Consider the following 22,280-nt stretch of genomic DNA (forward strand, 5'->3'; position numbering starts at 1 on the left):
AAATGTTGTAGATTTAAGTCTAAAATGATTGAATATATTTTGAGACAAAGGTCTTCTCAAGGATTCTTCAGTTTTGTTGAAGATTATTAAAGCAACAGTTTTTCAATAACAGAAGAATATGTAAAAATATGGTATTTGGGGTAAAAAGTGCACCTGCTGTTGGGGCTAAAGGCACAATAATTAACATGATAATAAACTGTTGACATGACATGGTTAGATTCAGATTGTAAATATCATATATTAAGTTAGGTGTCATTACAAAGATAATACCATATTAATAATGAAACATAATAAAATATATTTTATTGTTACTACTGTAAATATATATTAAATTATTATGGAATCTCCTTCAATGCTTTCAGAATCTTTACTTTTTAAAATAATTTTGTTGCTGTATTTTTAAAATATATTTTTAATGTTAACATATTTTAATGACAGTACATTTATTGAATAAAAATGAATGATTTTATTCATCATAATAAACAAAATACGACAGACTTCTAAAGTGATTGTTTTGAACAAGTATTAAAAGGGGGGGGGGGGGTGTAATGCTATTTCATGTATTCTGACTTATTTACACTGTTCAAGAGTTGGATTCTCATGCTAAACATGGCCAAAGTTTCAAAACATGAGTGAGGACGTATGACGGAGTATTTCTGTGCCAAAAATACTTCCAAATCCTCATACGTTCGGCTTTACGGAAGTCGTCAGCAGCACTGCACAGTTCACAGGACTTTACGAAATCAACAATGTCACCAAATGAACCCAGCGTTAAGTGGAGCTGAGAGTTTTGTTGCTCAAGCATTACATTTATGCACTCTCAATATTTGTTATTAAAATAACCATAGAAACTGATAGTTGCAATCACTTTTTTATTGGTTAAAATGAATGGAGAATATCTTGTGTTTTTCCGTGGCTCCTCGAGCCCTCAGGATCGGCGCTTATGGTTTTATAAACAAAGCCCAGTTCTACGCTCGATTTACAGATCATTTGAAACTGAAAGATGGAGCGGTCACAGCGGTAATGATCCCGGTCATGAGTCGGAACCGCAGTTGGTGAGTAAAACTGCTTCAAATGTCTGTTTTGTTGGTAATAGGTGCCTAAGTGCATATAATGTAAACAACAGGAACGTAGTGAATTCATAAATTCATTATTCATCATTCACTATACGCTATATTCATTATAGTGATTCAAAAGTTATCCAGGGATAATGTGATGGTGTATTGTGAGTGTTTAAATATATTTGTTTAGCTGACCATTGATAGCTTGCAGACGATCGCTATGCAAAAACTGCGCATGCTCGTCACTCTTTAGCTCCGCTCACACGGCACTCCTCCAGGTGCTCAGCTGTTTTTGGAAAGACTTATTACAGTGTATTTGTCTTTTATAAATATGATAAAACTAAAGACTTTTCGGAGATATGAAGGATGCACTACTACTCTATAGGTACTCAAAATTAACATGAGATTGTCAGAAACTGTGTGTGATACCCCCCTTTAACTTAGACATTATTAAAAATATATTATTTTAACTGCCTAATTTTATTATTATTTTTTTTTTTGCCTGTCAAAGTTATCTTCAGTTAGTTTCAGTTTTATGGACTTTCAGTTTGTTTTCTATTGCCATGTGTTCAGATTCCCGCCGCTCATCTATCACCTTGGTTACTGTCATTATTAGTTCATATGTTTCAGATGTTTTTTCAGTTGCTTTCCTCGTTTGTGTTTGCTACTCAAGTACCCTCTCCTGCTCTCCTTGTCCGGTCTCTGTTATACTTAGTGTGTGTGTGTTTACCTGCTACCTGTTCGGATTGTTACCTCTTTGGATTATATGATAAGTACTCGATGACGAGACCCTGAAGACCCTGTTCTGGATCATGGCGAACTTTCACAACCCCATAAACCTCCCAGACACCACCGGACTGAATTGGAGGGAGCATTTGTGATGTGTCTGGAGAGCATACGGCCCCGATTCAGAACACAGCCAGACCCAGAGCCAAAGTTACCACCTTCAACCACGTAGAATGTGCGAGATCCCACTCACCGTGACGTGTGAGCCTGAGGTCAAAAGGACAGAGTTCAATATCACCCAGGAAGTGGAGCCCTTGTGCCCTTGTCTGACCAGGGGTGGGAGCCCATGAGATCAGTGGCCAAGGGAACGGGAACTGAGGAATGGCTGCTGGATGCCAGTGAGGAAGGATCGACTCCCACCCTGGCCCACCCAGTATCTAATGCTTCTTTGCTGTTTGAAGACAGAATTATGAGTGATATGAACTGTGATTTACTCTTTTCTTTGATTTGTGTGGACTGTGCCCCTCTCACCTTCCTAATGTACAGTCTTGTGTCACCTCCATCATCACAGAGCTCAGCCATTCCTCTAGCCCTGCCGCAGCTAGAAGCTTGCAGCCCTGCGCCATCTCTGGAGATACCCTGCCAGGACATCGAAGCCATAGGTCAAGCAACCATCAGCAGCACCTGTGCTAGAGGATCCTGCATCTCCGCCTCTGGCCTCAGATCCCTTCGCTCCATCTCGGTCTGTCGACCTGCCGGCACCGTCCTGGCTCCTCCCACCTTCGACTCTACCAGGTACCCTCTGCCTAGTGACTCCACTGGGGTCCCTCTTCCCACCGGCTCTCCCTTGGTCAGACGTCGCTCCACCGATGCCAAGGACATACGGGCCGTCCACTACGATCCGTCCCTCCTCCCCTATGGCTGCAGTGGGCTCCTTCCTCACTAGCATCACCTCTGTCCTCAGTCTCACCAGAGTTGCCCCAGTCCTCGGGTACTCTGGCTCCAACTACGATGCTTGTCGCCATAATGTTGCCTGGGTCTCCAGCACCAGTGATGTTGCTCAGCTCTTCCATCGGCCCTCCATCTGCACCTACGTATCCTTGGGCACTCGTCTCCGTTGATCGTTCCCCAGACGTTGGCAGCCACATAGTCAATATTGGCTCCTCCCGCCTTCGTCTCCCCAGCAGACTGTTGACTATGTGGAACTCTGGGTCTGCGCCATCGGACTTCCTCTACCTGTACCATCTGGGTCTCATCGTCCTGCCTTCACCATCCCTTTGCCTCGTCCTGATATCAACAGCCCTTTCTACCATCCTGCAACCATCCCTTCGCCTCATCCATGTCCTCCTCTTAAGCCCCCTCCATCCCTCCCTATGCCATCATTCCATTGTGGCATGAGGTCATGCCTTGCCGGAGGAGGACATGATGTCACAGTTATCTTCAGTTAGTTTCAGTTTCATGGACTTTCAGTATGTTTTCTGTTGTCACGTATTCAGATTCTCGCCACTTATCTATCACCTTGGTTACCATTAGTTCAAATGTTTCAGCTGTGTTCTATTATCCTAGTTTGTGTTTGCTACTTAAGTTGTTTTCTCTCCTGTTCTCCTTGTTATACTCACTGTGTGTGTTTACCTGCTACCTGTTCTGATTGTTACCTGTTTCGGTTATATGATAATTAAACGTGTGTTGGAACCCTACTCTTCTATGTCTTCATCTGCCTGCCTGCCTGCCTGCCTGCCTGCATACACTGTTAGGCCCCGATCAGACAGAATGCATTTTTTGCAGTGAAAAGCAGCTTTTTAAAATGGTTTTCTATTGGCAGTGAGCGCGCTGTTTATGTGCCCTGGGCACCTCGTGTTTTAGCCGCCTGCTGCGCCTCGCATTTTTGCAGGAGCGCCTGGAGTTGAAAAAAAAAGCAACTCTGAGCAGAAAAGTGCCCGAAGTCATTCATGTTTTTTTCCATTGTCCAATCGAATGAATGGAGAGGTGGGCCTTCTGTTGTGCTGTTGAAAGTTTACTGTTGCTTGGACACTGCAATGATGGAGGAGAAACTTGTTGTGGCTGTCGCTGGTTACCCAGGGCTGTATGACTTCACAAACCGCAAGTAAATAATATGACAGTTTAACAGCAAACCAGAGTGCTCATGCTACACTGACAGGACAGCTGATTCAGTGGTTGCCTGGCAACATAAAAACCGTAGCGCACTACTCTCTTTTTCTAAAATCAACCAAAAAAAAAGGCAGTGCAGTGCACCTCGCATTTTCAGACCTGAAAAACATGTTCTGTCTGATCGGGGCCTTAAAGTGCCTTTTGCCCCATGTTGGTGAGCCTATTACCCAGCCCGGGATCATTAGAAAAACTTAAAAACGCAAAATATGATGCGTCATGCCCCTTTGCGACAGTTTCAAAGCTAAAAGCGTGTTTAGTACAGATGAACAGATGAACGTGCATATGGCAACATTTTATTATGTTGTAGTTTGTATGTATCACCGCAGTTCTGAATTGAAATGTCCAGTGAGTGCCTCTGAAAGCTCAATGTTCTGTCACATTTAATAACATACACCTACACTAAACCCTAAACCTACTCGAGAGTGTTAACAAAAGCAAATGTGACATAAAAACAAAATCGTAACTATGGAATTTTAGCTTGTTTTTGAACTCTTGTCTTTGAGCTCTTTTATGGTGACTCATCTTTCAAGGGATTCGTACCCGAGTTCTTCACATCGCAAGTACAGTTCTGTACCAGCTGAGCTACAGAGCAAGCTTATTACATCAGTAAAACTGAACAAATGGAGCTAGGTGTTGATGCAAACTCCAAACTATATTCGTTTACAAATCATGCACTATGGTAAAAAGTGTTTTGAGGTCATAACATTATTGTGCAGAGAGCCGCGTGAAAACAAGTCTGACCCTTTAATCATAATTGTGTGTGAAAACTATTAAAAGTGCTTGCAATGCTTTACTGCCTCTAGTGTTCATTTCTGTTAGTAACTGCAGTGATACTGTATGTATGTATTTGTACGTATTTTGCAAAAAAGATGACACAGGTACGTTTTTCCAATTAGCCCGTGTTGCTTCACTGTGAATTTACATTACACCAAATGACAAAAACATTACCCTGAATGACGAAACTTCTACTTCAGCTTATACTGCAGCCAACTGGCCACCTATTTCAAATAGAGAGCTTGACCAGTAAAGTTTATGACAATTATGACAATTCTTTTTTTTGAAGAAGAAGAAGAAGAAGAAGAAATCTAACAATAAAAGTGTTTTTTGGCATTTCACTGAATGACGTGTTTTTGTAACTTAGGTTACCACACCATGAAAAGGTGAAATTATCAAATATTTAAAGCAATAAACTCTTTTTGCTGCAGTATCACACTGTCTTTGGGATGCCTTTTGATGATGTCACAGACTGTCGAATGACTTTGGGTATGTCTCAATCAGCTCCCTAGCTTCCGAGCTCGTGAATCAGTATATCGTGTACACGAATTTGGGCACTGGTAAGGACAGTAAAGGACGCTGGTTCACTACACATTGGGACACTTATGACTCTATTTCCGGCGACGTGACAACGTCCTCATTGTACGACATCACTACTGGTATTTATGAACAAAAGCAGATCTGATATGTTTCTGACATTACTTGTAATGTTATATAAATACATTATAATAAATTATTTGCTTGTTACATATACATGCAACATTTCAGCCATAAATAAATTATAAATGTTAGCTAGATTATGTTCATTACCTGTCTAGCGATGTATGTTTATGCTGAAATATAATAAAATAATGGTTTTTATTTTTAAAAACTCAAACATGGCTCACATGATTCAAGTTTCGCACTTCAGACGCTCCCTGGTTTTCACAGTGCATTGTGGGACTTTTTAGGGAGTGAATGGTTTAGTGCCCTGGAAGGATTCTGCGATTGAGGCAGCCCTTAAAATGGCTGACTCCCTGATCAGTGCCCTGACTACTGAACTAGGGAGCTGATTGAGACAGACCTGCATCTGGAATCACATACTCTCGAGTAGGTACTTATTTTGAACAAGTAACTACTTCACGACCACTTAAAAAAGTATGTTCTATATAGTATGAATCTGTATAGTATGAATGTAATCCGGACATGTTGTCATTATCATGTGACCTAGTTACTTGTTTACCTAGTAACACAAAAGTAATGCAACACATAAAAAGCACTTTAGTAATGCACTTTTCATAAAAAGCAAAAGTAATGCACTTTTCATAAAAAGTAACTAATTAATGCAATTACTTCATTTTTCAGGGAGTAACGCAATATTGTAATGCATTACTTTTAAAAGTACAAACCCGATTCCAAAAAAGTTGGGACACTGTAAAATTGTGAATAAAAACAGAATGCAATGATGTGGAAGTTTCAAATTTCAATATTTTATTCAGAATACAACATAGATGACATATCAAATGTTTAAACTGAGAAAATGTATCATTTTAAGGGAAAAATAAGTTGATTTTAAATTTCATGGCATCAACACATCTCAAAAAAGTTGGGACAAGGCCATGTTTACCACTGTGTGGCATCCCCTCTTCTTTTTATAACAGTCTGCAAACGTCTGGGGACTGAGGAGAGAAGTTGCTCAAGTTTAGGAATAGGAATGTTGTCCCATTCTTGTCTAAAACAGGCTTCTAGTTGCTCAACTGTCTTAGGTCTTCTTTGTCGCATCTTCCTCTTTATGATGCGCCAAATGTTTTCTATGGATGAAAGATGTGGACTGCAGGCTGGCCATTTCAGTACCCGGATCTTTCTTCTACACAGCCATGATGTTGTTATTGATGCAGTATGTGGTCTGGCATTGTCATGTTGGAAAATGCAAGATCTTCCCTGAAAGAGACGACATCTGGATGGGAGCATATGTTGTTCTAGAACTTGGATATACCTTTCAGCATTGATGGTGCCTTTCCAGATGTGTAAGCTGCCCATGCCACACGCACTCACGCAACCCCATACCATCAGACATGCAGGCTTCTGAACTGAGCGCTGATTAACAACTTGGGTTGTCCTTGTCCTCTTTAGTCCGGATGACATGGTGTCCCATTTTTCCAAAAAGAAGTTCAAATTTTGATTCGTCTGACCACAGAACAGTTTTCCACTTTGCCACAGTCAATTTTAAATGAGCCTCGGCCCAGAGAAAACACCTGCGCTTCTGGATCATGTTTAGATATGGCTTCTTTTTTGACCTATAGAGTTTTAGCCGGCAACGGCGAATGGCACGGTGGATTGTGTTCACCGACAATGTTTTCTGGAAGTATTCCTGAGCCCATGTTGTGATTTCCATTACAGTAGCATTCCTGCATGTGATGCAGTGCCGTCTAAGGGCCCGAAGATCACGGGCATCCAGTATGGTTTTCTGGCCTTGACCCTTACACACAGAGATTGTTCCAGATTCTCTGAATCTTTGTATGATATTATGCACTGTAGATGATGATAACTTCAAACTCTTTACAATTTTTCTCTGAGAAACTCCTTTCTGATATTGCTCCACTTTTTTTCACCACAGCATTGGGGGAATTGGTGATCCTCTGCCCATCTTGACTTCTGAGAGACACTGCCACTCTGCGAGGCTCTTTTTATACCCAATCATGTTGCCAATTGACCTAATAAGTTGCAAATTGGTCCTCCAGCTGTTCCTTATATGTACATTAACTTTTTGGCCTCTTATTGCTACCTGTCCCAACTTTTTTGTGTTGCTCTCATGAAATCCAAAATGAGCCAATATTTGGCATGACATTTCAAAATGTCTCACTTTCAACATTTGATATGTTATCACAATATTCTATTGTGAATAAAATATAAGTTTATGAGATTTGTAAATTATTGCATTCCTTTTTTATTCACAATTTGTACAGTGTCCCAACTTTTTGGAAACGGGTTTATAACTTTCACCAACACTGTTTATGAGTACTGTGAATTTGGACATACTTCTTTTGTCACATACTGTTTTTTGCCTAATATAGTAGGGAAGTATGTGATTTTACTGAGGTACAGATTGCACCAGCTCCAGTTTTGATGTTTTAGTTTTTTTTGTTTTTGTTTTTTCTTTGTTTTGTTTTTTTTTTTTTTTTTGTTTACTTTATTTTCCACATTGAGGGCGGCAAATATCTTTATAACCATCATCAATATTGCCAAAACATTTATCCAAAAATGTGCGAAAGTTTAGTCAGACAGTCCACATAAAGAGTAAAGGAAGCAAATTATATCACGAAGAGTTCACATCCCTCAGAATAATGATTGTTCATAAGAATGGGCCAGCACATCACTGAAACATTCTGGTTTGTTTGTTTTTTGTTTGTTTGTTTATTTGTTTTTGTTTTTTTTGTGTGTGTGTGTTTGTTTTTTGTCCCTGGCTTTTTCATAGTCCACTCCGGGAACCTATACCAAAATAATTGTTATTTGTCCAAACTTCCTACGAAAATAAGAGGTCTAAAAGACAGACAAAAGTTCAAAATCCAGAGTGCACACTTGTTCATGTATTTGGAATTAAGTTGCTAGCTTTATGAGATGCAATTTCTTTTAACCTGGTCTCCGTAAACCATAATAAATGTCTTTATCTAAAATCACTATCATACTTAAGTTTCAGTAATAGTTTTTCCATACATTTGACAAGGTAATTACAGACAAGGGAGGTCGACATCCTCTTAAGCCTTTGGCGCACCCCACCTCTTGATCCTCGTTTCTTCAGCGAAGTCCTGTTGCATATCCTTCTCCTGGAATTTCTTAGCAGCTCTTTACATCTTCAGGCAATTCCACTTGCAGGTAGTTAAGTAAAGCATGTAATTTTTGTATTGAACGTAATAACTTCAACAAAAGAAAATAAATCAAACAACACAAAACAGCGAAGAAAACAGACAACAATGCATTAGTGCCAGGCTTGGACCGGACATTACCTTGAATACACTCATATCTGGTGGTTACAGAATACTTCCTAAATTGTATCATTCAAAAAAGCATCTCCTGTAAAGCTGCTTTAAAACAATATGTTGTAAAAAACGCTTTACAAATAAACCTGAATTAAGATGTTACTCCCTTTTAAGTCAGAATGTCAGACACATTTCATAATCGCAGAGATCAGTTCATTTATGGAGTGGCTTGTGGATCAGTGCTGACTTGTGATATGTAAGGTTTCAGACGATTCAGTCCTATTTGATGAAGTGGTTCAACTGGTTTACTGACCAGAACTGGTTAAAAAGAACAGTTTGTTCATGAACAGAACATTGCTACTGGTTAGAATAGTCATAACATTAACAGTGCTTCACTTTTATTGTACTTGATGAGCATGATGATAATTAAATTCCACCACGCAATAAGTCCAGATTACCTTACTTTCATTAGTCTGACACATTCTCATGGCAATATATGTTTTTGCTATGGCTAGTTCATATTAGTTTGTACGAGCCCATTCGTACCTTACAATTTGCTTACACTCTGATGGTTTTTTGTACAAACATTTTTGTACAAATCACATCATACACATTCATATGAAATCGCCACCTTGTAAAATGGTTCCCATCTGGATTTTATTTTAAAACATTTTGCTGTTAGAAAGGTCATTGTCCAAGTTTCACATTCTTTTACTGATGAATGAGATTGTTGTGTCTATTAATTCCATTTCCGACCAGTAATCAGAGAATTTGTAAAAAATTGTGCATCTCTATACTGTACATATCTAAGAAAATGCCCATGTGTTGATATTGCATGCTTAACTGTGCATTGATATTGCATGCTCAGCATAAATCCAAATGTACAAATGTCTAAATAGAAATCAAGTTGGTATCACACAAAGCAGTATTGGATACATATTCCACACAGTTTTTTTGTGGTCTATAAGTTTGTGGTCATTAATTTCTCTAGTTGAATTTCTACAGTACCAGTCACAACCCACTGCTGAAGGTACTGCTTTCTCCCCAGATGTTTGGACTGTCAAATTACAAGGAGCATCACAAACCCATCAGTGCAGGGAGAACACTAGTAGGCTTTTAGCGTAAACATATATCCTTTGAACCAAGAGTCACATGGGAAACATAAGAGGACATACATTGAAATGGGAAAAGGATGTTAGATTTAAGGTCTCTTTTTGTCCTGGCTGTTTTTCTACTCTTGCAGCAAATATAGCTAGATAAATTTTCCATTTTCTCTACATGTCTGTCTCCCCATTTCATCTACCTGTGAAAGTTTTCAGGCTTGACCATGAATAATGGCTGAGCAGCATCTTGATGATAAATATTTCAGTAACAGAGCTGTTTTGCCTAATTTATTTACAACATATCTGCCATCTTAACTTTGCAAGTGATCACTCTACATGCAAAAAGCTAAAACAAGACAAACAAATATTATATTGTCTCATGAGAAATTAAATACACAGATAACAGTATTTCATTTGCTATATGCTGCCGTAAAAAAAAACGTACGCTTATGTTTTTATTATTATTTCTTGCTGATACAGCTGCACATTTCCTCAACGTCAAATGGTAATTACATTTCTACATGTAGGCTACATGTTCTCACTTACAAAACATCCAGTACCACCTCATATCACTATACAGATGCCAAAAGTGCCCTTTAATGTTGACATGGCTGGTAAGCCCATTGTTTTCAGTGAACCATTTGGCATCAATATTATATCATTATAAATTTATTTTCTCAAAATAGCTGTACCATTTGGCTGGCTGATTTTTGCCATTCTTGTGTCTTTTATCACCTAAGGATGTAATGGTCTGGGTGTTCTTCTGGATATCAAAGGATATCCCTATCAATCACTTTGATTGGGAGGAGAACCTGTAATTACTGGCAGAGGGAAATCTGTTTTGGTAAAATTCTGACACTTCTTCCATCTGAAGTGGGAATCTTACTGCCCTGTAAAGATTCAAGCACAGAAGCACATGGCTGTCTGTCTTTCCTGTCTGTGTCTACCATACCACTGTCCCAGGCTCACATGGTGAGCTGCCTCAATTTTCCTGCAGATTTGCGATCAGTGTCTACCAGGAGTGTGAGTGGTTTCCTATAACTGTGGATAAAGGTTATTCACAAACAACCTCTTCAACATGACATCCTCCTCATAGTACTGTCTAGTAAAACTCAAGGCAGCCTTGCTTAATTTAGAAAACTGATAAAGATCGGATTTGATACAGAGTGTACTCTGCTACAAGGGCTTTACACAATTCATTATAACTGCTAGAGATAGCTGGGCTCTGTCTTTCACTGAAACTATGACAGCTTATGCTGTCATCTTACTTACTTTTGTCTGCCACTGTGGCCTCAGGGAGGTACGTCAAGTTAAAATTGACATCTTTATGGTACAACTCAATGTTGTTTCCTGTGGTCTGAGGATTAAAAAAACCTCAACTTCTAGTGCTAGTTCCCTAAGCAAATGTAGTCTGTTGCTAGATTGTAGCATGGGAGCGGATAGTTTTAGAAGAGTGACTCACAGTTATGCTGATTGTTGCTGTGACCTCTGCACTGCCCTAATGATGCCTGACTCTAATTCATTCCTCCTCGCTCTATTTCTTTGTGCTTTTTCAGCCAAGAAATTTCTCATCTTTAAATTCCTAATAAATTCTAATAAAAACTAATTAAAGTTTTATTCCTAGTCTCACTAAAACTCAAAAAAAAAATTAACTCTCTGTCTGTACTGACCTTTGGGTATGGGCCAACTCTGTTTGCAGAGTGACCATGGGCCCTATTTTAATGATCTAAGCGCATGATTTAAAGCGCAAGGCGCAAGTCCTCTTTTGCTAGTTTAAGGGTGGGAAAAATGCCCAGCACATGGTCTAAAAGGGTTGTGCCTATTCCACTAATGAGTAATGGGTGTGTTTTGGGCGTAACATACAATAAACCAATCAGTCTCATCTCCCATTCCCTTTAAAAGCCAGCTGTGTTCGCGCCATGGCGGATTCACTATTTACTTGGCGGAATCTGCAAGCAGAAAAACTGAACTAGTGAGGAAACGGATCTGCTCGCGCGCTACGGGAAAAGTCGGATTCCACCAAAGCATTTTTATCTTTATGCACACAATAATAATCTTTTACATTGTAATCCTTTTATTTTTAATATTTGGCATGTTTGTGTGCTGCTGCGTGTCCCTGTGTGTGTAATAAGCAGAGTGTACGCGCGTTGTGCACCCGCATATAGGCGCATACTAACACGCTCTTTAAATAACGAAACAAATATTGCGCCATTGACTTTAGACCAGGTTTCAGTTGGTCAATTGTGCAGTCTATTTCAGTTGCCTCAAAATAGTAACACACCAACAATGCTCCTAAACTCACCTCTTTTTCAGACCAGCACACCCATGGGCACACAAATGGGTGCAAATGCATTTGCTATTTAAACAGCGTGGCACAGAACTTGAAAATGAAAACTGCGTCGGGCTGAAACTAGCAAAAAACACTTGTGTCACGCCTGGTGCCGCATTGCGCCAGGTCTATGATAGGGCCCCATGTCAGTTTTTACACTTTTAAACTCTGGCTTCCTGGCTCTCAGTGATAGACTGCAAGCTTTCTTTCTGACAATCTGCATATTTTAGCTCCTAACCTCAAATTAGCCCTTTGCAAGTCAGCCAGCTCATTCCTAAGTTCTTGGAACTTCTATAATTTTGCCTCACACACATTTTTCTAATGATCTAGACCTTCTCACAAATAGCATCACCAAAAATTCCATGTTAGTTTAGCTGCACTAGTTGCACACATGGACATGTTGGTCCACCAGCATAACTTAAGTTCAACCAGTGGACATTCCTGCAGTGGGTTTTAAAATAGAGAAGGTTTTTTTTTTTTTTTTTTTTCTTAACTGCTTTAAAATGGCTTTTTGTTCAATTTTTAAACAGAAAATTTAAAGAAAATGCAACAGCAAGACAAAATAAATATAATTTAACTAACCTAGCTTATCACTTGAAGCAAAAATACATCCTTCTGTTCTTTTAAATGGCTGTGTTAAAATTGCATGTTCAGCTGTTTAGTGAAGCTGATTGCTGTAGCCTATATGCAGTGTTCCTTCATTTTTTTTTATTTATTTATTTATTTTATTTGTAGCTGCTGCTGGATGCTGGAATGTGTCACGTAGTGGTGGCTGTTATAAAGCGCACAACGAATGAGAATCCAAAATAAACACTTCATTATAAAAGAAAAAAAAAACACGAGCTCACAGGAGAAATCACAGAGAAACACAACCACACTTCCATAAACGATACAGGACAAAGAACTAAGGAGAACTCAAGGCTTAAATATATGTGGAGTAATGAGGATACAAATTAAACAACAGGTGAATGAAATCAGTATGGGACCTATTAAAACAAACTGGTAAACTAATCACAGAGAACATAGGCAAACAGTAACAGAGCATACAAGTTACAGAAGCTTGGTAAATTTGTTGGTGATCAAATATTCAATATCTTTATTCTAAATAATTAAGTTAGTTGACACAATAACAGCAACTGCAGTTCAAACTAACATCACGCTCTACGATGATTGGTTGCCAAGGGAGGGTAGCCTCCTCTGTGATGTATTTTTTCTCAACATTCTGAGCACTGTAAGTCAAATACTCGACGGTGGTTGGCTTGTATATATATTTTTTTTTTTTTAACAACGGAGATAAAAGTCTCTGGATATGGATTTGCCTCCTCTTCCCTTTCTCTCTATCAGACTCTCTTTAGTTTAATTTATATCAGTAAAGTTTAATTACATCAGCAGATTCGGCACGTTTAGGAAAAAGCAGTGGTGGTTCTGACTTCAGCAATAATTTATGATGATTATTATTAAATCATTAAATATTAAATCGCCCTTCCCTCATTTTCATCTCAAAATTTTGGGTAGGCTGTGTCTCCCTTGCCTCCCCTCACGAGCCACCATCGAATTCCTGTTGATCTGAGATGATCTTTTCAGCAAGGTTCTTCTAAACAGCACAGAGGGTTTGGCTGTGGTTTGAGGTGGACCAATATGAATATTTATATGACATTTAAATATGAAGACTTCAGATGCAAAACTCTCTAAACACCACCTCCATCAACAATGAGATAATGATAATGAGCAAATGCTTTCTGCACATAGCATACGTTCATTAAATACTTTAGCTTCAAACCTGCTAAATCCCAGCCTCAGCCCATTCAGAATTACTGGTTCGTTGGCAGAAACCTCTAAACGCAACTTCCCTTTGCCAGCAAAAGCCTCCAAGTTCACAGAACAAATCAGAAGACGTGAATGGAATAATATAATTTCAAAATGAATGACTGTGTGCATATAAGCTGGCTTTCAATTGTCAAGCTGCAAGTTTTTATCAATTTTAAAGAGATTTTTAACTAAACAAGATGGGGGAATATGATGAAATGGATGGACCTGTGGTAGTTTCAGTCACTGGCAAAAGGAAATGTCGTCAACCTCATAATTCTTCCCATTCTAAGGCTAAAGAAAATAGTTACAATTTCTTGAGTAGCATGTAAAGACAACAGTGTTTCGTGTGCCTCTGTAACTCACAGAAATGACAGAAATTGACAACCAACATTAAAGAACAGCTCTAGAGGTTTTTGCAAAAATAAATCAAGAAAGAAGGACAGTCAAATCTGTTTGAAAATAAGGCATTTCAATAACTGACTAATAACATTTTCATTGTCATTAAAGTGAAATTACTGAACCTGGAGCCTGATAAAAAATATTAAAGGAAAAATGTCAGACGGACAGAAGTTTTTGCATCTGAAGTCTTCATATGTTCACTAATTCTGTTCACAAGGTTGTTACAAACAGGGGAAGTTACAAATTCTTGTCGAATAATACCTTGGCTAAAATTTCTAGACTCAAAAAATTTTAGATCTTTGCTCTCCTATTGAAAACCATTTCCATTGCATTTAATCGACTTGCCATTATATATATTTTATTTAAATAACCCAATTTTTTTGTAATAATACCGAGCTTACCCAGCCCGGCATTCCAGATACTGCTTTGAAATTGCTTGTATATTGATTGTTTCATATTCTTCCCTCTTTCCTCAATGCCCTGTGCTTTAAAAGAATGATTATGCCATTTTCTTTTGCTTCTTCCTTTTCACAATATCTCTGTCCGGAGGCCTTTTTAAAAGACAATCGTAACTCAACATAAAAAAAAAAAAAACCTGTAAAATGTTTTTTTCTTTTTCAAGAACATATTGAGCTGCCTGTCCACATAGGCAGCCGCAATAACATTATTTTACAGTGTCCTTGTTACGTTACATGTACTTATTGTAGTAATAACAGTAAATTATGCATAATTACATGCAACTAACTCTAAACCAAATCCTAGTCCTATCCCTTTAGTAAGTAAATGTTGCTAATTGATATTACTCAGTACTTAAATGTATGATTACACTGTAACAAGGACACCTTAAAATAGAGTGTAACCAGAGTTTCTTCTAAGGCAGCATCCTGAGTTAAATGGATGATTATATGTTATATAACACCCCATATTGGCACTCCTCACGTGACACGCACGTAAGACTTGACTCACAATTGATGTCAGTTGAGTTTGATGTTAGCATGCTGCTAAGCTGCATAACAATTAATCCATATAATGACACATTCAAACGTTTTAATTTAATTAGAATTAACAATAGAGAATTAACTCTATTGCCTTAGATATCTTACAATGTATCTTAGAAGGCAGTAACATCCCTTAAAATAATATATAGCTAAGCAACCCTATGTTAATCCCCAGTTTATTTCTCATATTAATCTGAAAAACCCAACTATGTAAGGAAAAATTATTATTTAAAACATAATGTGAAACATCATGTATTTTTTCCATTAGTTCTAATAATACAGATTATTGGACTGAAATTTGAATGTAATAAGTAATCAAGTTACTATTGATTCATAAATACTCAAGATTAATCTTTGAATTCTGTCTCTGTGTGAGTGTAGGAGATCAGTGACGCTGAGATTATGGAGTTGGCCCACAGTTCCTTGGGAAGGATGACCGTCGTCAGGCAGATTTTCCCTCTCTGGAGAGACAGCAGTGTGAGCTGTATGAGGAACAACCACCGCATCTCCTCACTGCTCTGCGACCCTCAGGAGGGATACCTGCAGTCGCTGGAGGTCAGTAACCATAGAAACAGCATCATTGCCAGATTGCTGAGGCAATGTAGGAGATGGCATTCTCAAACCCATTAAACCTTGAACAAGTGAAGTTAAGATCAGGGATTTTCAACCTTTACAGACAAAGGGACCCCAAAGTCTCTGACAAGATTTGTTTGGTTATTTCTTTATTGCTAATTTATTTTAAACTTGCCCTTATGTGGGTTTTCATTCAATGATTTTAATTTTAGTATATTTAAAAGTGTTTGTATTTAAATAGTCTGTGTATTTAAAGAAATTAAAGTCCCCTTGTAGTCAGTAATTTATTCCTTAAAACTCATCTTTGATCACCAAAATGACACATTTAAACATGTTTTCCTATGAAAAAAAATAAAATAAAAATGTATTCATGCCTTAAAATAGCTTGAATGTAACTACACCATTGCTTCATTTATTGTACATGGATCTATGAATATGCTAACTAGCCCCGCCTCCACTCACTCGAACAAGCTCAGAGATCCACTTGGTAAACGCTGGACAATGGTATTGCTTTTAACCTTTTGCTTGACTAAGTTTTCAAACAGCTAATAATGTGTTGCTAATGTTACACAAACCATGTTTATGAGTCAGACAGCTGTCATCTAAAAATCAGTATCCTTAGAAACGCTTTGCATACCTTAGAACGTCAGTGGAGAAAGGAATATAGTTCATCATAACATTGTTATATACATGATACACCCGCTATATTGCTAAATCTACCCGATTTATTTATGTCAACAGAAAAATATACCGGGATAACCGGGCTTCTTGAGACTCTCCTGCTTCAGAGAGCTCATGGTTAATGATATGCTAAAGCCTGCCAGCATGTTGACATGATTGGTTGCCACTGGTGTCAAAAGTATTCACCTTCATTACTCAGGTAGAAGTATAGATACTAGGGTTTAAAAATACTTCTGTAGAAGTTGAAGTATCAACTCAAGCTTTTTACTCAAGTAAAAGTATAAAAGTAATGGTTTCAAAACTACTTAAAGTATAAAAGTAAAAGTAATGCAAGGAAAAAAATGGCATTAAGGACAAAAGCTTAGGCAGCGCCACAGGGGCCTATTGTGCACTACCCCACCTCAAAAAAACATTTTTTAAAGGCCATAATGATTATAATGTTATATTAAAATGTTAAAGGTCCCGTTTTTCGTGATCCCATGTTTCAAACTTTAGTTAGTGTGTAATGTTGTTGTTAGAGTATAAATAAAATCTGTAAAATTTTAAAGCTCAAAGTTCAATGCCAAGCGAGATATTTTATTTAACAGAAGTCGCCTACATCGAACGGCCAGTTTGGACTACATCCCTCTACTTCCTTCTTTAATGACGTCACTAAAACAGTTTTTTGACTAACCTCCGCCCACAGGAATACACAAAAAAAGGGGGCGTGGTCTTGTTGCGCTCCCACGGAGAAGAGCAAGAGTTGCGTTTGTAGAGTGTGTTTGTCGCCATGTCGTCGAAACGCTGTTATTTTCATCCCGCAGTCCAATCACCTTTGTTTGGCCTTCCCAGGGATGCTGTACTTAGAGATCAATGGTTACAATTTATGTTTAACTCGGTTCCCGAAAATTATAATCCACATGTAAAACTATGTGCAGCACATTTTGCTGAGGACAGCTTCCTCAATCTCAATCAGTTTAATGCCGGATTCGCACAAAGATTATTCTTGAAAGATGGAGCAGAAGCTGCTGTCGAATCGCAACACAGGAACCGCTGGCACAATCAGAACTCGTTACGTATTTCTGAAGGAGGGACTTCATAGAACAAGGAAGTCATCAGCCCGTTTTTATGACAGTGGAAACAGCGGTATACAGATAAGTAAATTATGTGAAAAATGTGTTTTTTTACACGCGAAACATGAACACGTTATATTGCACACTATAAACACAATCAAAGCTTCAAAAAAACACGAAAAATGGGACCTTTAATGTTGAAAAATTTGGGATGCACTAGGCTACCCGTTTCAGCCGCATACATGCCCATTGAAAATGAACGCATTTTAGTACAAATACATTAAAGAACCATATATGTGACCCGTCACGGAAACCAGTGACACAAGTCGGCAGCACAACTATCGAGCAAAATGAGAAAGAAGCGTTTTATTTCAAAATTGGTGAATTTCGTTTTTTTGCAGAATCTGTTAGTTGGTTGCAAGGTAGTTTGTGACATCACAGACACCAGCAATTTCAAACCACAGGTTTGAGACACTTTTTTTTCACTGCAGTTTTAAATAAAATACTCAGCAGTGTGTGTTGACTTATGAATTTGCACATGGTTTGTCTTAAAGCATATTAAAAACACCACATAGACATATAAACAACATTTAAAAACTTGATTTTCACCACAGGGGGACTTTAAACTATGATTTAAAGGGATTTAAGTGAATAAACAAACAAAAAAAGAACAGTAAAAGATTTTTGTAATCAAATTGAACTGTTTGCAAATAATATTTTTATTTCAAAATTGGCATAAGAAAAAAGTTAATGTACGCATGATATGCATGAAAATAACGTTTCTTCAGTGTTCACATTCAGTTATGAATTGCATGAATGTAAATAATTCATCCTGTATTTTCCATCTCAAAATGGTGAAATGGTGAAATATGACAAAACATTGAGTAGTTTGCATCACAGGATATTACTGTTTTGTTTTGTTTTGTTTTTTGGGGGGTTTTTTTTGTTTGTTTTTTCACATTTCATTGTCTTACCCCACACTATTTCACTGTTAAAGCGTCATGTTGGAATTTATGTTCGGTATCTGTGAACAGTGCAGCCTGGCTTTTTGTTATCCTAACACCATAACTGGTCCCCCTCATTGTCTATGGTGGTTACAGCCCTGTATATATGTATACAAACCTGTGTATACAAAAAAGTGTTTTCCTTCTCTGTTGTGACATCTACATTTCTGGTTCTCAAAACCCCCCTTAACCAACATGAACAATAGTTTCATAGTAGGGAACAGATGGCTGAGCTTTGCACCGCACATACTCTGGAGGCCTACTCTTCAATTATTCATGAAAACGAGGGTTAAATGTTCTTTGATGTTTATTCACCTTGACAAGCAAACCACTAGTTCACAGCGGTGACAAACCTGTCAGCCTTTCTTCTGCAAATCTGCAGTGTCAACACGAGCACCCACCTTTGTGTTCTTTTCTCTGTCACTCCAAAAACCAGCAATCACTGGAGTCACCCTCACAGCTTTTGCTAATATCTCCAACATGCCTTAGCTGATGGTCAGTCTCAGTAAAGTGTGACAAATCTCTTCCTGTATGGACCTGTCAACTAGTGTGGCCGTCATTCACTGATCAGGAAGTGGTTGTTCGAAGAGTAAGGACAGGTGCTATGTTTTATACATCAACTGGAATGATGACTGACACCTAGCAGCTTGTAACACTAAGCAGATGTCATACTTGGATGAGAAATGGCCATGAAAGTTTAATTTGAATCCGGTGGGTCATGGACAGATGAGACTTTCTGATGCACAGTCAGCAGTCAGTGTGCCTGGAGTGAGAATGCACCATTGTCTTATAGCCCTTGAAATACTTGAGTTAAAGCTATTCTTAATGAATAAATCTCAATTCAATTTTTAATAATTATAATGAATAAAAAAAAAGGTAAAAGGGTTGCAGGTAACAAAGTTGACAAGGTCATGAGAACTACAAGGTGCTTATTCTAAAGAAAATTGAATATTGTTTTTTGAAGGGCAGTGTGACTAGCTACTTTCTTGCTCCATGTCTTGTATCCATGATAGTGATGCACCGAAATTTCAGAACTGAATAGTTTCGGCTGAAAAGTTTTCGAAGGCCAAAATCATTGACTCAAATGGTAGGACTTAATTAGTGATTCTCTGATAGGATGTTTTAATTGTGTCAGTGTCAATTACTACACACAAACATGGATAAGCGACAAATGTGTGGACACTAGGGCTGGGTTGACAATATCGATTACTTATGTTTTAGTGGAACTTAATTTTGATGAACAGAGATTCATTAATCGCCGTAAGATTTGTGCTTTGTTACTTTTGAAATGAAACAATGTCTGAGCTTTCAACTTCTTTCAATTTTATAATGAAATTTAAAAAATCTATATTTTTTAATGCTTTTTAATGTGGTATTACAAATCATTGTTGCCACCTCAGTTCAAGTGGCCACATGGAGCACACGTGAACAGATCATCCTCTATCTCTTCTTTATTACTAGTTATAGCACAAACTAAACATGAATGAACATCATAAGGTATGTTGAAAGAAACATTACAACTGAAATGTATCATGTCTCATGTATTCGCTTAGTGTTTCAACCTTGGAAAGATGTCAATAAAACAGCTTGTAAACAATATGTCACATAACGTTACATTTACCACAGGAAACCTATTTGATGTCCATAGCTCACTAGAAAAATTAACTCTAAAGAGGAGCATGTATGCTAAATGTATGCACAATATTACATGTTCATTATATTTTTACTTAAACTGTTGCCTTCATTATTTAATGTATGTTTGAATAATTCTGTCATGAAAACAAGTTTATCACAGTGAAACAGTTTAAATGTTTATTTCAACAACGAATTGGAGTAGAAACAATATAATTAAAAAGTTGATATAAACTGCTTATATGCAGTGTAAATGTTTATATGCAACTCAGTTTTTATTTGCTGATTTAAAGTGTTTATTACATAAATATGATTAGATAATTGATTATTGAATAGATGTCATTTTCAATTTCAACTTTAATTTCAGTGTTTCATTTAAAAATTTATTTTGATGTATCAATTGTAATAGATCCACTGAAGGCAAGTCTTGAAGAACCCATGTGCAGTTTATTATTTAATTTCAAAATGTGAACAGAAATACAATATGGCTCAGCTCAGCTCGGCTCGGCTCGGCTCAAAACAAGAACATGACACTCACCAACAATGGTTACACTGAAAATACTTGGCAAAGAACAAGGCAAACTTGAGGGCTCAAATGCACAAGGACTTGTGAAATGAACATAATCAAGACAATTAACCAATGACAACATAACACATGAGACTAGGAACGCACATGACCTGATCACATGAGGACAAGGGAATCACATGACAAAGGGGAGCACATGGCAAAACAGTAACATAACAATGAGACATGAATAAAACATGAAAGATGAACATGAAACAAAACTAAAAATATATGTGACATCAATAGTAGTATTATATTTTTGGTTGTTTTGATTCCAGGTGTCCAATCTGTATCTTTATGACAGCGTGTTGATGTTGGCCAACGCATTCTATCGGAAATTAGAAGACCGGAAGTGGCACAGCATGGCCAGCCTCAACTGCATCAGAAAGTCAACCAAGCCCTGGAATGGAGGCTGGTCTATGCTGGAGACGATCCAAAAGGTACGATATGTTTGATATCAAGAATTTTTCAGAGATTTTTCAGAGTTTTGCTGCTTTGTCACACTGTTGGGGGGATGTCACATCCAGCATGCAAGACTAAAAGTGGCAAGATAGCGAAGTATTTGAATAAAAGCAACTGTGACAAGATGATAGTTTCCATTGCTTTACATCAAGTCCCAGACATATGGCTTTTTGAAATGCAAATTGCTTTCATCTAGGTTGTTTCCTGACTTCCCCTCTCACTGCTGCAATCACATTTCTCTTGAACACAAGCACAGCGGTCAAGCTGAGATAACTGGTGGTTGTCCTCACATAGAAGTCTCTTAAGGGCCACTGAAAGCTGCACAGTAGCTGGTGTGGTGGCCGCAGCAGCTCATGTCTCATCTTACGAGTTCATGTCTCTGTGAGCTCTCAGGGACAGCAAGTGGTCTAGTGTGTGTTCCTCAATTTCACGCCTTTTTAACTTTATATGAACCACAAAGAACTCCAAGAAACCTCTAATCGGCCCTGAGAGGGACACGCCATGGATAGATTTGTCTCTGTGCCTTCCTATACACCTTTCATGGTGATGCTTTTCAAGCACTGAGTGACCCACACCACTTTAAACAGGTTAGTCCATTAAAGAAAACATTAAGAATTCTTTTCAAGAAAAATGTACTTCCAATAAAAGGGGGCTATTAAACATATATGTTTATAATAGTTTCATTTTAATGTTATTTATATAAAATACTATTATAGTTTGGTATATTGTGAATTTAAATTTTGAATTATCTTAATCTGATTAACGATAACATGAACGATCCTTCTAAATTTTGGAAATTAACAAACTCTTGTAGGGTAAAATAAATCTACTGATCTTCCTAAAGCTTTAAAAGTGGACCAAAGATTAATTACAGACCAGGTTAATATTGTTAATATGTTTAATAATCATTTTATTTCAGCTAGTCTGATAACAGATGCCAGTAATTCGTTGGTCATTGGCGAACAGGGAATTGATGAGCCGACAAAC

The 22,280-nt window shown here is 37.8% G+C and overlaps 1 protein-coding gene across 1 annotated transcript in view; it reads left to right on the forward strand.

The window, feature by feature from the left end:
- grid1b (glutamate receptor, ionotropic, delta 1b) overlaps positions 1-22,280 on the forward strand; it is a 463,740-nt gene that overhangs the window by 394,244 nt on the left and 47,216 nt on the right. The window contains 2 exon segments of the mRNA XM_048170087.1: positions 15,706-15,879; positions 21,110-21,271. Of these exon segments, the coding sequence (XP_048026044.1) occupies positions 15,706-15,879; positions 21,110-21,271 (336 nt within the window).

This window comes from Megalobrama amblycephala, linkage group LG20 (assembly GCF_018812025.1).
Source record: "Megalobrama amblycephala isolate DHTTF-2021 linkage group LG20, ASM1881202v1, whole genome shotgun sequence".
Lineage (NCBI taxonomy): Eukaryota > Metazoa > Chordata > Actinopteri > Cypriniformes > Xenocyprididae > Megalobrama > Megalobrama amblycephala.